We start from the raw sequence: 14687 nt of genomic DNA on the forward strand, positions 1-14687 counted from the left end.
GATTCCACGTATGCACCACAAGGAGAGAGAAAAAGATAGTCCATAGCTGTAGATGAAAGAGACCTTGGCATGAAGCACAAGCCTAACACACGGAAGGATGGAGATGGAGATTTACATCGTCAAATGTGCTTGCTTGTCCTTTCTTTCGCTTCCCAAATCCAGGGAGCACATTTATTAATTCATTTTATTCAATTATTGTTAAACTGTTGTATATATTCCAAATGTAATGGCCCATGTAGTAACCCCCACATAAATACCCCTTGTTTAGTTAAAAACATTAAAAAAAAGTACATTGTCGGAATAAGTCAACAGCTCTAATAAGTTAAGACCAAGTTATAAGGATCAATCAGAGTTTACCCTGCATTACGATGAAGAAAAACAAATAAACTATACATGTGAACCCAAGAGAGACAGAGAGAGAAAGAGAGATAGAGAGAAAAACAGAGAGAGACACACACACAGAGAGAGACATAGAGTCAGAGAGAAAGACATATCATAGGAACATACATGGACATTTGCATCACTAAAAATAATAACAAAAGGACACGTTATATCAGAAATTTAAAAAATGGAACACGAAGGCATGTACCCTCCGCCGCTACCCACCCACCTACCCACCCACCCACTCACCCACCTGGGCCAGTCTTTCGTAATCATGGGCCAACCAATGGCAACAGCATCGTGGCCAGACCAGGTTGTGCAGTTTAAGAGAAGGTCAGATTAGCAGTCAGTTCTCGGATTCGGTTCTCCCTACTCATCTTCTTGAGTTTCATTCTGCGGTTTTGGAACCAGATCTTGACCTGCCTGTCAGTGAGGTTTACGCTCTTACTGATCTCTAGGCGGCGCTCTCGGGTGAGGTACATATTGAACAAGAATTCTTTCTCTAATTCCAGTGTTTGGTGTTTAGTGTAAGGGCACCTCTTCTTTCTGCCACTCTTTGCCGTTAACCAATTGCTGGTTGGAGTATCAGACTTGGCTTCCTCTAGTGAAATCGAAGGGAGAAGGAAGTGGGAGGGGGAGGAAGACAAGACAAAACAAAACAGAAAAGAAAGGACCTCAGTCTCTTATACTATAGCCTTGGCCATGAACCCATTTCCATTGTGTCTGACGGAAAGGATGCCTCTTTCCTTGTGGGTATGAAACATTGCCAGCTAGGTGCCTACATTAATTCAGGAAGAAGTGTGATTTTTTTTCTTTTTAAAAAAACAACATTTTTTCTACATTAACTTTTTTTTTAAATGCCAGCAACACACAATTTCCCATGATAGGGACTGTTCAGTTATATTCTTTGTGGCATATAGAATATATACTAGAATATATAGAATATTTAATTTGGGCAAGTAGGATTAGGCACACAAGGAATTTGTCTCTGGTGCTGAAACTCTCAGTGTACATGCAAAGCAACAAAGTAACCATCATCATAATCATCATAGCAATAAGAGAGGGTAGTAAAAGACAATAATGGTGATAATAATAATAATAATAATAATAATAATAATAATAATGCCATACAACATGGGTAAATAGACATAGACAGTATTGTGAGAATTAGGTGTTCAACAGAGTGATGGCACGAGAATATCTAGGCACTCTGTTTGGGAACAGACACATTTTGGTTCAACTACAACCGTTTCACAGGGACTGTTTCAATCCTGCCACCTTGTCAACAATACTACTTAATGGGTGTGACTTTTACAATCAGCCCACGTCTTGTAAAACACTGATTTTAACCAAAAGATTGGACAGAAAGCCTGAGTTAAAAACCCTCTGATCTCACTCATTTCAAAAGGGCCTCACCTATAACTCTCCTGCCATTGAATATTAAAACAGGGATGTTTTAAGGTCTCAATTAACCCCAAAGTTTGAACAATGAATACCAAACTGAGCAAAGATTTTTTCCCCTTTCATTTTAAGTATTCTCTCCACTCCATCCTCACCTTAGATGCAGAATTTATCTTTGATTTGTGTGTAATGCCCGTTGTCGTTCTTTATTTTAAATGTACACAATAAGGTCAAATTCTGACCAGCGGCTGCAAAATTATTTGTGGGCGGGGGCTTATTCTCCTTCCACCCCTCCCGAGATGAAATCTCCTGTGGCTCACCACCCTTTACTTTTAAAAGAATAATGAACGAAGCACATTTATTTTAAGTATTTAATAAAATTTTCTCCTCCAAACTATAACCAACCTTTGGAGATTTAAACTGGATCCAAAGGCTGTGCATCCTAGTTTAGTTTAGTGTTTTGTTTTTTTTAAGGTTGTTTCTAACTGCCTCCCTCTTTCAAACTTTTATCTAGTTCTGCCGCCACCTCCTCCGGCAGAAGAATACTCTTATTTTGAAGTGCCTGTGCCCCAGTTAGATGAATGAAAACCCACAGAGGAAAGATTGGATCTTAGTGGGATTAGGGTGGAGGCTGGGGGTGCTGAATAGACTGTAATTTCACAATTCTTGGAATATTCTGTTTGGACGCCCAGCCCAAACGAAGGGGGCAAAAAGCAATTTCCAGAGCCAGGAAAGAGAAGTAGGACACCGATTGCAGTTGAGCCCCTAGCAGCTGCTCCCGCTTTCCCTGGGCGTCTAACACCTGGAGTACCCAACCGAGGGGAAGAGGGCGAGCGGGCGAGTGAGGACAGGACGGGACGGCTGGAGGGAGGGAGGAAAGGAGGGAGGAAGGGAGGGACGGCGGGAGGGAAAGAGCGTCTTTTCAGCTGAGCAACGATGGCAGCGTTTTCCTGGCATTTACGGACGTTCCCAACTTGGCAAACCATACCGACCTTTGCTCTCTTTCTCTTGGCTTTCTGGGCTGGAGACGGCGGCTTCGGCCAGGCAGCTCCGCTCGTCCGGCAGCGCGGACTTAGACTCGGGACTTTCCACCTGGGAGGAGGCTTTGGCGGAGTTCTCCGGCTGCTGATGTTGGTGCTGATGGCCGCCGCCGCCGTTGCCGTTACTGTGGCCGGGGGCGTTGGCGTTGGCGCTGGGATTTTCATTCATTTTCTTGTCCATCGGAACCTGCGAGGCGACCTGCGGTTTGGAGGCACCGCGCGGGTTTAACTGCAGCATGAGAGCGGAGCTGGCTTCAGGGCTGTTATGGTACTCTTGGGCTTTTCCCCCGGCGTAGGTCTGGCTCAGTCTGAAATACCCTGGGACGGGGACCTCGGGGTTTTCAATGGGACACGAGTCAGAGACTAACCTCTGGTAGGAAGGAACGTCGGAAGGGGAGGCCAACTTGGCCCGCTTGTCCGAATACATGCAGCAATTGCTTTCTTCCTTAATATTGGTCGCAAAGGAACAAGTGGGCACCTGCTGAGTAACAGGTTGCTCTATTCGGCACGGCCTGTTGGGCTCGCTCCAGTTGTCTACCGGAGGGATGTAGGGATGCACGTTCATGCCCATAGTTTGAGGGTTGACTTCTCGTTTGGCCAGAGACGGTAGAAGTCCACAGGTTTGCATCCCGTACGTGCCAATGTCTGTGCTGGGCGATGGCATGTACATGCCGGCGCCGTTGGAGTAAAAGCTATCGCTCCTGCAGGCGCTGATCAAGGAGTCGACTAGGAAGGTGTTGGCGGCAGGAGAGCTGTTGGGAAAGGACATTTTGGGGAGGAATTGGGAGAAGAGCGAGGGTGTCCTTTGTAGGCTGACATCTCTACGAAAACATGCCCGGTGTAATTGTGGATGCCTCCGCACGACCACATGACAGGCGAGCCAATGAGATTCGAAAACGGCCCGGGAGCCGCGGCCTCCCCGCCGATCACGTGCTCCCCGAGACACGCCGAGCTGCGGCGCAAAGGTGGACAACAGCGACACCTAGGATACCCAGGGGGAAATGCAGGCGCTCAGCCTGCCCGCCGCAGCCCCCCCTGCCACCTTTCTCCTCCTCCTCTTCCTCTCTCCCTCTCGCTCTCTCTCTGTACCCCCGCCCCATGACCCCCGTTTTTGGGATGTGTGTATTTGCAAAAGTCAATCCTCGGTGCAATTCTGCTGATTTAAAAGAAGGAAATGCAATAGGCTGTTCTAATTCTTCTCTCCCAACCCCCCCCCCCCCCGTTCCTTTTTATTACAACAGAGGCTATTGAGTTGAGCCTGAATTTAAAGCAGTTTCTGTTGTTTTTGTTCCAAAAAAAAAAATGTAGAACACCTACTTCAGTTCTAAGACTGAGTAAGCTGCACAGAGGGCAAAAGGAGGGTAGGGGAGAAGATGGCACCGAATACATGCAGTGAAAGAATGCAAAATGTAGAACGTTGGTCATCATCATCACCACCCTGGTCTGTTTCTGTCTCCAACAGCACTATGGTCCACTTCCATAAACTGGCCTCTACTAGGCCTTCAGAAGAACTGACCTTAGACCATACACACTTTTGTCTTTACACACTTCAAAATTACTCTCTTTTGGGTGGGGGTGGGGGGGAGACTCCCCAACCAGTAAGATCTCCCTGACAAAAGAAAGGCAGGGAGGGTGAGTTGGCAACAGAGAATATTTGCGGGATGTTTGTTCCCTAGAAATGTCATTGTTTGGGAAGAATGCAGGGGTGGGAAAACGTTTTCCTTTTATGGGTTTTTTAAAAGCATTGGCGTCTGACAAGATCCAAAAGGTAACAGAATTGATTAATACAGATTAAGAGGAATCAGGGCGATCAATACAATCCTCATCTACATGCTCCAAGCCAGTTGGTAATTTTCTTGCTTCTGAAGCTTTTTCAAGAGTTATTCCCTCTGTAGCCACACGCAGGAAAGATACTTTATTAACAAATCAATCTAGACTTTGTGAAGGAGAAGATTAATAGTTAAGATTTAGCATAATAGTGTTCACGTTATGAATTATTGAAAATTATACCATTGATTTTTTCCTTTTTTTTTCTCCTAACCGAGGTCAACTTTTGTTTTAATACAAATTGTCAGATATAAAAGCTGGCCTATTACGATAAGGGCTTATTCTGTTTTTTTTTGTCCCCCCCCCTTTTATTAGGTTAAAGGAAAGGGGGGAATCACAAACTTTTCTTTTGATATACGTATGAACAATATCGCATTGCCCAGTACAACAGAACAAAAAAAGCTATTATGTTAAAAGGTATTTTACAGTAATGTTATATAATACTGAACTGCTTAAACACCAATGAACTCACCTAAAACAAAAGCAAACAAAACCTATAGTTTTCTTGGCCTAACTTCATACATTTCAAAAATGGCAAGGATGTACAAACTGACCAACGGTAAAAACAGAACATTACCTCTGCCTGTTTGACAACTTAGAGGTTATGTCTTTAAATATACTTTTTTCCCAATATAGCTTAGGATAAAAGTTTTGTCTTCTCTCTCCTATGAAATAAGGTTAAAGAATGCATGGGGGTGAACTGACTGGGTTTTAATTAAAATTTTAGAATATGCTTTTCTCCCTTCTCCAGCCCTCTCCCTTCCTTTCCAAAATGTATCTGACATGCACAGTCCAGCATACCACATTCATCCTCCATTTTTTAAAGAATAAATATTATGCTGCTTCATGGACATATTTGCGGCCATCAGCTCCTCTTTGTTAATTGAATTGGTCCCCTCCCTTTCCCCTCCTTTCTTTTCAAGGAAAACTTCAGTCAAACCAAACCTCAAATCTTTTAAAGGTTGATTCCTAGCCTCTATTGTTGACCATCTATTGTTGACAAATTGCTCCTTCAACCAGTCTACTATCTTCAAAATCATTTTCTCTCCTTGGGATTGTCGAGGACGGTTTTCTTCCTCTCTTTCTCTCTCGTTCTCTCTCTCTTTCTTTTAAAAATCCTTCCTTGGCCTTTTTCTGCACACCTCCCCCATCTTAAAAAAACAACAACAACTAACAATCTCCCTGTGACAATGAGACAGACCTTTAAGAAGCTGATCACAGCTGTTCAAATACAACATCAATGCCAGGTTAAAAGCGGCGGCGCCTTTTACAGCTTTTGTCTGCAGGCTCCATTGCGATCCGAGAGCCCAAGTCTTTTTCACCTTCCTAACTATATTCCCACCCAACATCGTCCAGGGTTTGCCAAACTCTTTCCCATTCTCGGGCGACTCTTGGCCGTGTCCCGCGTGGGGCGTGCGGGGTGGAGAATTCAGACAAGAAGGCCCCTCACTCACCGGAGTCTTAAGCGGCCGCCTAGGGTGGCGGCGAGCAGAATTCCGCTCGCTCACCTTCAATTTTGAGATCATTATCAGAGCCATTGCTAAACGTTTGGCCCGGCTGGGAAGCAGACAAAAGTGGAGGTCACGACGCTCTCTCTTTGGGGGGGCTGAGGGTTTTATGGGCTTCCCAGCCATTTTTCCTCCCCCTCTCCCTTCTCCTCGGAAAACAAGAAGCCAGGCGGCCCGCCGAGTTTAAAGCAACCCAATACCTCCTTTTCCCTTTGACTGCCCTTTTTCAGATTTTGCCGTGAAATCTAATCAGGGATTTTATTCCCATTCCGTAACTCCGCAGTCGTTTGAAGAAGGGCCCTAGCAGTAGACCACCGAGGGCATTGTTTACCCGCGGTTTATTTATTTTTGTTTTATTTTATCTATTCTATTTTATTGGCGTTTGTAGCCCAGTTGCCACGTTAAAACAACAAGTCAGGACTCGCTCTCCTATATATCCCGAGAGGCTTTAAGGTTGACTTGCTTTTGATTTTGCATTTTTAAAAATTATTTGGGGTGTCGGATATTACCGCCCCAAAGTCTAACCTCCAATTATTTGGGTCCAAATCAAGATGAATTGGGGGGAGGGGTGCCCTCCTGCTCCTAAGGAAACCTGGCCATGGCCAAAGGCTCCTTTAAAAAAAAAAAAAAACCTGCTTTCAGCTGAGCAGGCAAAGTGATTTGAACAGAAGAAATGGGTATATAAATCCAAATGTAACATTTGTGCAACATCTTCCAGAGGGTGAATAAACATCTTTCTTAAGAAGCTGGTTCTTTAGACTTTGTGTGCTTAATGTCACTGAAGTTTTAAATCACATTAAGCCGGAATTGGAGTAATTAACACGAATAAATAAATCAATATTGTGCCATAAATGAGATATACAATCTGCATTACCAGCAAAGGGTTTCCTGTTGACTGTTCCATATTTTTTCCTCCAAAAGAGTGAAAGCCTTAGAAGCTCCATTTATACGTCCATGATTATTTGCAATAAAATAAGTGTTGACACTACACTTTTCTGTCTGAATAAATAATCGAATGTAAAAACGGGAGGTGGGTGGGGGATGTCGTTGCTTAACATTTTAATCCTTCAAATTTATGCCATGTGTTATATACCTGGGTTATAGGGTTTCCCCACTCTCACTCCCATCCAGCCCGAATTCTTGCCGGGTTTTTCCCCCCCTCCTTTATTCTCTCCTTTATTTGCCCTAATTATTAAAGATTCTCCTATCAATCGAGAAACATTAAACTGTAAAAATGCAAAATGGAACTTTTGATCATTAAATATCACGAAAAGACTGGAATTCATCAGAATCAGACAGAATCGGGCTAAACCTGTAATAGAGACAAACTTCTTCTTTTCATTTCATTTTTTTCCTGCAGGAGGAATTTATAAACAGAACTATTTGCTTTCGTTTCTCCCTGGTGTGGAGCGGGCTGCATAAGAAGATTTCCTTTTAATTAAGACACATTAACATACTGCCAAACAACACTAAAGTGCCCCACTCTTAATAATATGAAAATTAAATTGTTTCATCTTCCCTGTCTATTCCACCATATGCAACAGCCAAAATATTTCTATGCAGTGAGGGGGAGAGATATTATTACAATATTGTGCAAACCCAAAATTCACAGACAAAAGTCCGGCTCATATTTGGACAGCTCCCCCAAGCCTTCATGATTTTTGTTACACAAATGATAATTTTTATACTCAGGAGGTGCATAGCATCCCCCCCCTTAGATAAATTTATATTTTGCCTTTGTTTCACAACGGATTGGAAAGCTCAGAGTTCTATATCAAATGCTATAAGCTTTTTTTCCACTGGAGTGGGGGCAGCGGGAAGGGGTCTGGCAAGACGGATTGGCTTATAGCTGTTTATATATAGTCTTTCTTTTCATCAGAAGCCCTGGAAAAAATAGGACATAAAGCTATTCGAGTGGCCCCGGTAAGTCTTATGTTTAAAATCTCAAGCCAGTGTAGTTTGGGGTGGGGGGGATAGTCATCATAATTTAAAAGCTCATATAGACAGACAACAAAATAGTTAACAATATTTTCACTGGCCGAGTTTAGAAATCAGGAAGAGAATTCATGAAATAATATTCTAGCAAAGCTAGCCAGCATCAGCATCGTTCATGTTTTTAAAGTCCCCAAAAGGACAAAGCAAATATTACGAATCTTTATCCAATTTAATAGGCAGAGGACAGACAGACAGAAACTTATATAACACAAAAATCCTTCAATCAACATTACATTTTAAAAGCATAGTAGAAACAGTAGAAGAAAGGATTCAGGGGACAAATCTGTTGTCATCTTCACAGTGATGGTTTACAGCACATGCTTCAATTGAAGAATAAGGAAAAGGCAGCCAGGCAGTTTTGACATTGTCTGTTCTCAGAATATTATGCTGTTTTCTTTATTTTTGATTCAAGCAGATAATTAATCAGTTCCAAGACTTTCAATTTTTCATGAGTATTTTTAAGAAATTATTTCGTATTTTTAAAAATTCATTGTTTTAGGTAACCAGAATAACCATGGATTTCCTTTTAAATGAAAAAAAAAAAAAATCTATCTGGTAAACAAAGAATTCTGCATCTATTTCTCAAATATGACTTTATCTGGTTTCTTGTTTCCTTTTTTTTTTTTTGACTCTCTCTCATTTGTTAGGATTAGAGGAAGAAAGTTGGGAAAATGACGAGCTCATCCTTTGCTGTATAATTTTTTAAAAGTGCATCTTTGGAGAAATTTAGGACTGAACAAAACTCAGAGACAGATTTCTCTTTCCCTTGAGGAAAAAACAAATTACCTCTTAGATACCTTTTGAAAAACTGTTGTGATTCTTCATCCTGCTATGAATGAAATTTAGATCTCTAGTAATTCATTTAAGAAAAGTTTAACTTTTTTCTGGTAAATAATTCTCTCTCTCCATTTTTTTAACCCGGGAGGAAACACTCACAAATGTCAGCCAACCATTTATCCATTAATTAGGATTACATATTTTCCAAATTGTTCAATTTACCATCTCATTAAAAGACACTTTTGGACTCATACCGTATTACTCCCCTACCACAAACTGTATTCATACACACTTACACACATCTAAAAATAGTTTTGAATTTGTATTCTGTGTGTCATATTGTTAATGACAGAAAAATCAATTTTAATTGAATATAGTTTGTTTGTATTATATTTGTGAGTTACCTCTGTAATATTTCTTGATTCTGCTTTGTTTTCTCACTTCTACGTTTTATTAATGACATTATTATTGAGGGGAAATACCAGAGTATCAGGACAAATATATATTCTGGAATATGAGTGCGCCCTCACGTGGAATTTACGTGCATAGCATATGGAGTATTCTGTTTTCAGTCCCTGTATTTTGTTCTTTTTTTTTCTTTTGACCATTTTGTTTCCGTTCTTTGTTAAAGAAGAATATAAGGATAAATATAAATATGTACAATATATTTAAGATTATTCCTTTAAATGCTTACAGTATTTATTCATAAGGGAATGCAAATTAAACTCCTCTTTGTAAAAATGGTTAGACATTGAATAGGACTGCTATATATTTTTCATCCTGTAAAGATAATTTTCTCTCAAATATCTTAAGGCAACAATTCAGATTACTTGCATTTCCTGTGAAACATAGACTAGCATCTGCATTTCAAAGTATCAATTTTTGAAGTAATCAATGTTCCATAGGAATCCAAGAATTCTTTCTCATTTATTTTAGAGGGATTGAGTCAATTTGCTTGTTCTTTCTTTTAAACAATGTTTCATAAGGCATGATTTACCTAGATAAAGAGCAATAATGCTTTTGCAACTAATGCTTTACATAGAAAAAACCCTTATAACAATATTTTTAAAAGAAAATTGTTATTTAAAGGGCAACTAAAAAGGATTTTTATAATACACACACTGGTGATTCTGCCCGTTTCATTCTAGATAAATACAGAGAAGTGCACTAAGGTTAAATTGATGGATCCATTGATCTGAATTGGTATGTAGTCCTTCTTTGTTATGCACCTATGAGGATATGACCAGTGTGAGACAGAAAAAGGAAAGGGGAAAACAGGAAGTGAGGAATGGGTGGGAAGAGTGGGTGGTAGTTGAATATAAGAGGCAAAGCTTTGAGGCTTCTAATTATTCAGAAAGGTTAAAGGTGATGACCTTGACATCTTGGAAGTTCAAAGGCATATACTTAATTTGTCGGGTTTAAATTAAAAAAAATTAAATTATTCTCCCAGTCTTCTTACATTCTCTTAGTTCAAGGCATACTTTGTGCATTTCCTGGTATTTTATTCCTCCCAATCTGGCCTTTAATGAACACAAAGAGAATGCAAACTGTTCCTTCCTCCCCCCTTTTCTGTTTCTTTCTTTTAAAAAAAGTCAAATTGTTTTCTCACTTGCCTCTTTTATTACACTTGTGGAAATCTCTTTCTTTTTCTCACCCAACACAAGGTGTTCAATATAGGCTAATTAAGCTGTTACAGACCCTGGGTTTTTATGGTGTTGTCTAGACAGTTCAAGGTTTTGTAAACAGCTCAAACAGGCCACAACAACAAAGTGGAGAGAAGAACCTCTACCAAATTCCTTCTGGAGAAAATAAATAAATAAATAAATAAGGGTTAGCCATTTAGTAGGAAAGCAGAGATTCCCTCAATCCTTCCATTAGTTTGTCTCTGCACGTCAATAATGTGGAAGAATGCCTTTAAAAATTGCTTTCTTTAATGTAGTTCCTCTCCTCACCCCCACCTCCTCCATGAATAAGTTCAAGGTTTGGAGCTGGAAGTTTCTAAGAGTGGATTGCATCTAAGACCACAGTTGAGCATCTCCAAACCTTACAACAGGATGAAATTTCATCTTATGGCTTTACAACTGATGTCTAATCGGGGTATTTTTATGAGCCCATTTAGGCTCCTAGGATAAAATCCTTGCAATGTTTAGTGATAACAGTGGAATGGATTTTGCACATCTTCGGCTTATCAGCCCTCAGTGTCGAAAACATTCCCCTTTCTGGATTTTTTCCTCTTAAAATATTTGATCATGGGACTATATGTACTAGGATTCAGTTTCATGTGGGCTCAGAAAGGATACAGTGGTGCTTCCCCAGAAATGGATAATGTAGCAGATAATGGAAGTGGAAAATACAGTTTCAGCTTTACTAGCAAATCACGGAGGCACAAAAGAACAAGGCAGCGTCCCCATCCCTTGATATGACAACAGAGTTCCCAATCCTCTCTAACCAGCATGAGGTTATGGATCCAATGCACATTATCCCCTTTACCCATGATATATGGTGCAGGCGGAGAAATGGATTCCTGTCTCAAAGCCCAAAGGAGGAAGAGGAAAGAATAACCGAGGATGCTTAAAGCCCTGATTTTAAAACTGTCAGATTCACACAAGGTCTCTGGTTGCCGCCATGAAAAGCCAGTGAGAAAATAAAAATAAATGAACGTTGGGGGTGATTTGGGTTTTTTCCCCTCCCCTTTTGTTAAAGAAGAAAGACAACACTACAGCATTGGGATGGAGTGTCGGGTTTACCCCAGTTGCTTTTAGGAGGGTTTTGCTCTATCAATCCCATGAGATCACCAGGAGACAAAGAAATAGCACAAACCAAAAATAAAAATAAAAATAACACAAAAGCTTCTTCTGTCCTTCGGGTGGAGTCAAATTAACCTCTAGGGTTTTTGTGCTCATGTGTCTGGTTGGTTAATAAAGGGAGATCTGTCCTTCCTTTCTCTCCCCCACCTCTTCCCGCTTCTCCTCTCAAAATAAGGGGTTGCCCGTGAAATATTGCAGACGGTCTCGGTTGAGTTTCTTTTCTTTCATCCTTCGATTTTGGAACCAAATTTTGACTTGTCGATCTGTGAGATTCAACATTCTGGACAACTGGAGTCTTTTCTCTTTGTTGATGTAGACGTTGAAGAAAAATTCCCGTTCCAGGACTCTAATCTGGTACTTGGTGTAAGGACATCTCTTTTTCCGTGATCTCTGGGGCAGTGCTGAAAATGGTCAGAAAAAGAAGGAAAGAGGAGGAATGGCAGTGACAGCAGTGGCCTCATTCCAATATCTTCATGGACAGCTAGACCGACTATTATTCCCTGGAAAACTGACTCCTTTCTTTCCCTCGCCATAACTGCTGGCCTCCCTCCAGATAACTGGGCCGTAGTGGCTTGGAAAGGAAAGAAGGAAAAGGAAGGGAGGAAGAAAAGTCTTCTTAGGTTCCCATCCTTATTATATTGCTTTCTAAGGCTTAAGTCCCACTGAACTCAATGGGAATTGGTCCCAGGTGACTTTGGGCTCGTGTTTTTCTGAATGGAAAGCGATTTGGATGGGGTTAAAACGAACGCCGTTTCTTAACTCTTTCCTCTCTTCAGAAGCATCCTTTCACCCTATCGGACAACCTCCCCCCCCTCACTCCCCTTTGAATAGCGACTGACTTCTTTTGTTGGGTTGAGTGCTTTTAAGAGACCAGAAATGTCTTCGCATAGCTCTTTCCTTCCAATCTTTTTCCAAGTTCTCCTCCAAAAAAAGAAAAGAAAAAAGAATCGAAGCCCAAACAGATTTTATGACCATAGAAGATGTAAAGAGTGCTGGTTAAAGTGCTTATAAAATGGCACCTGGAAAAGTTGAGACTTGACGAACTGATGGATTGTCGTCTGCCTCTCTCTCTCTCTCTCTCTCTCTCTCTCTCTCTCTCTCTCTCTCTCTCTCATTCTTTTTCTCTCTTTCTTTTTCTGTCTGTCTGTCTGTCTGTCTCTCTCTCTCTCTCTCTCTCTCTTTCTCTCTCTCATTCTCTTTCTCTCTTTCTTTTTCTTTTTCTGTCTCTCTCTCTCTCTCTCTTTCTGTCTCTCTCTCTCTTTCTCTCTCTCTTTCTTGCTCTCTCTTTCTCTCTCTCTGTCTTTCTCCACCGTTCTCGATCTTCCCTCTCAAGGAGGAAGCCGAGGGCCATCTTACCTGAACTCTGGCTTTTCGGAGTGCGGGCCTCCCCCGAGGAGGAATCCGCCTTGTCTTCGTTCCCCGCTTCCTTCTTCGGCCTGGGAAGGTGGGAGCTTGGGTCGCCAGCGTCCCTCGACTGTGGCGGCGGCTTGAGGTCCTCGTTGCTCTCCTTTTCTGCCTCGGTCGGGGAAGGGGCGCAGCCGCGGGCCGCCTCGTAAAACTGGTCGAAGCCCTGCGGGAGAACGCCATTCCTGCCTACGGCGCCATAGAAAGGTGCGGGGTGGGTGCCGCAAACCTGGTCACTTTTGAGGAAGGCGTCGCTCCTACTGGCGGGGGGCGGTTGCAGGAAGTCCCGGCTGGGGAAGACCTCCTCGTAGTAACCCGGGCTGTAAGCGCTCCGGTAAGCCCACTTGCTGCTTCCACCTCCTCCAGGGTAATCACGGAAGGCGGCGGGCACTTCGCCCACCGGTTGCACCTGGCCGGGCAAGGCGGAGGCATAAGACAAAGCCATTTGACAGGAAGGCGGCGGCTGGGACAGAAACGGGGTCTTGCCGGAAAAATCGGAGGGGGAGATGTAATAGGCCGAGGGGAGGTAGACGCCGGGGGCCCCGTGGCTGCCGCAGTTGTCCAAGTTACTCATGGCTGCTGCTTCTTCACCTCCTCCGCCGCTGGCCTTGGGAAGAGTGGAAGCAGGCGGAAGCAGGAACCGCGGAGCTGCTGAGCTCTCCCAATCTTCCGAAGCCCCATCTATGTGCCCGCCAGGCTTTGGGCACGAGCCGCCGGGGAGAAAAGGGAAGCAATCCCGCCGCGGGCTGACGCGCAATCCATCTTGATTGATTCGAGGGGTAATTATGTCACGTGACGAAGGCGATGGAGAAACGTCCTTATATCTACATCAGCCTCTCCCTCCACCCCCCCCCCCACGCCCCCCCCCCAACCGGGCCAGCTGCCTTCTTCCTGCCTTGGCTGAAACTTCGCTACAAGAGGTCTCTACACCCCAAGTCCCCGGCCTCTGCGGAGGCAAACCTTGTGCCGGCTCGCCCTAACGGGACCATTTCTAGCCCTCGAGCTTTTCCGTCCCTCTCCCCCCCCCCCGCTCAGCCCTTCCTCCCCCGCTCCTTCCGAAGCAGAAGCGAAGGCGACCTATATAGATGGGGCCTGGGGTCACCTGGGCTTGCCAGCCATACCCACAGATGCCAAGCAACGCTCAACCGGGACGTCTCTGCCATCCCCCCCTCCTTTTTCTTCTCTCTTTATGAACGCAAGCAGCCCCCGACCAGGCAGCCAGAGAGCCAGAAAAGTGTCCCGGAGGAATTCTTCCCTCCCCTCTCTACTCCGCGACCCAACACCCCTCACCCCCCACCCCCAATATCGGATTATGGCACCTTCATTAAAAGTGACAGGCTGGCTTGTTGCTAAGCGCTTTCTTTCTCCCCTCCCTTTCTCTTGTCTTCTTGCTCGCTTGCTCCGGCTCTTCCTCTATCAGCCTCGCTGGCAAAGGTTCGGGGAGCAGAGTGGGTCTCTTCGCCCACCACATTTGGGGCGCCCCCCCCGCCGCCCCATGACTGTTCCCGCTTTCATTTTGGAAACGGATTCCCCAAATCTCCGTCAGG

The 14687-nt window shown here is 43.4% G+C and overlaps 2 protein-coding genes across 2 annotated transcripts; both read right to left on the reverse strand.

The window, feature by feature from the left end:
- Window positions 1–704: 704 nt before the first annotated feature.
- On the reverse strand, window positions 705–3591 carry LOC139327172 (homeobox protein Hox-D10-like). The gene is made up of 3 exons (XM_070956889.1): window positions 2974–3591; window positions 2775–2904; window positions 705–982 (listed from the first exon to the last, which is right to left on the reverse strand). Exons 1-3 carry the CDS (start codon window positions 3589–3591, stop codon window positions 705–707), a joined length of 1026 nt encoding a protein of 341 aa, XP_070812990.1.
- Window positions 3592–11901: 8310 nt separating this feature from the next.
- On the reverse strand, window positions 11902–13714 carry LOC139327173 (homeobox protein Hox-D11-like). The gene is made up of 2 exons (XM_070956890.1): window positions 13093–13714; window positions 11902–12137 (listed from the first exon to the last, which is right to left on the reverse strand). The coding sequence occupies exons 1-2, from the start codon at window positions 13712–13714 to the stop codon at window positions 11902–11904; spliced, it is 858 nt and encodes a 285-aa protein (XP_070812991.1).
- Window positions 13715–14687: the final 973 nt, after the last annotated feature.

The sequence above is a fragment of the Pituophis catenifer genome, unplaced genomic scaffold (genome assembly GCF_029215685.1).
Source record: "Pituophis catenifer annectens isolate HBS135680 unplaced genomic scaffold, rPitCat1.0.hap2 SCAF_1, whole genome shotgun sequence".
In the NCBI taxonomy this organism is placed as follows: Eukaryota; Metazoa; Chordata; class Lepidosauria; order Squamata; family Colubridae; genus Pituophis; species Pituophis catenifer.

Excerpts from the sequence above, each read along its gene's own strand:
- LOC139327172 (XM_070956889.1), bottom strand. The coding sequence starts at position 3,591 with ATGTCCTTTCCCAACAGCTCTCCTGCCGCCAACACCTTCCTAGTCGAC. Across the intron at positions 2,905-2,973 it reads AAATGAATGAAAATCCCAGC|CCGGAGAACTCCGCCAAAGC; the intron begins GCCAACGCCAAC and ends CAACATCAGCAG. Across the intron at positions 983-2,774 it reads CCAAGAGAAAGAGAGCAAAG|AGGAAGCCAAGTCTGATACT; the intron begins GTCGGTATGGTT and ends CGATTTCACTAG.
- LOC139327173 (XM_070956890.1), bottom strand. The coding sequence starts at position 13,714 with ATGAGTAACTTGGACAACTGCGGCAGCCACGGGGCCCCCGGCGTCTAC. Across the intron at positions 12,138-13,092 it reads TCCGAAAAGCCAGAGTTCAG|CACTGCCCCAGAGATCACGG; the intron begins GTAAGATGGCCC and ends GACCATTTTCAG.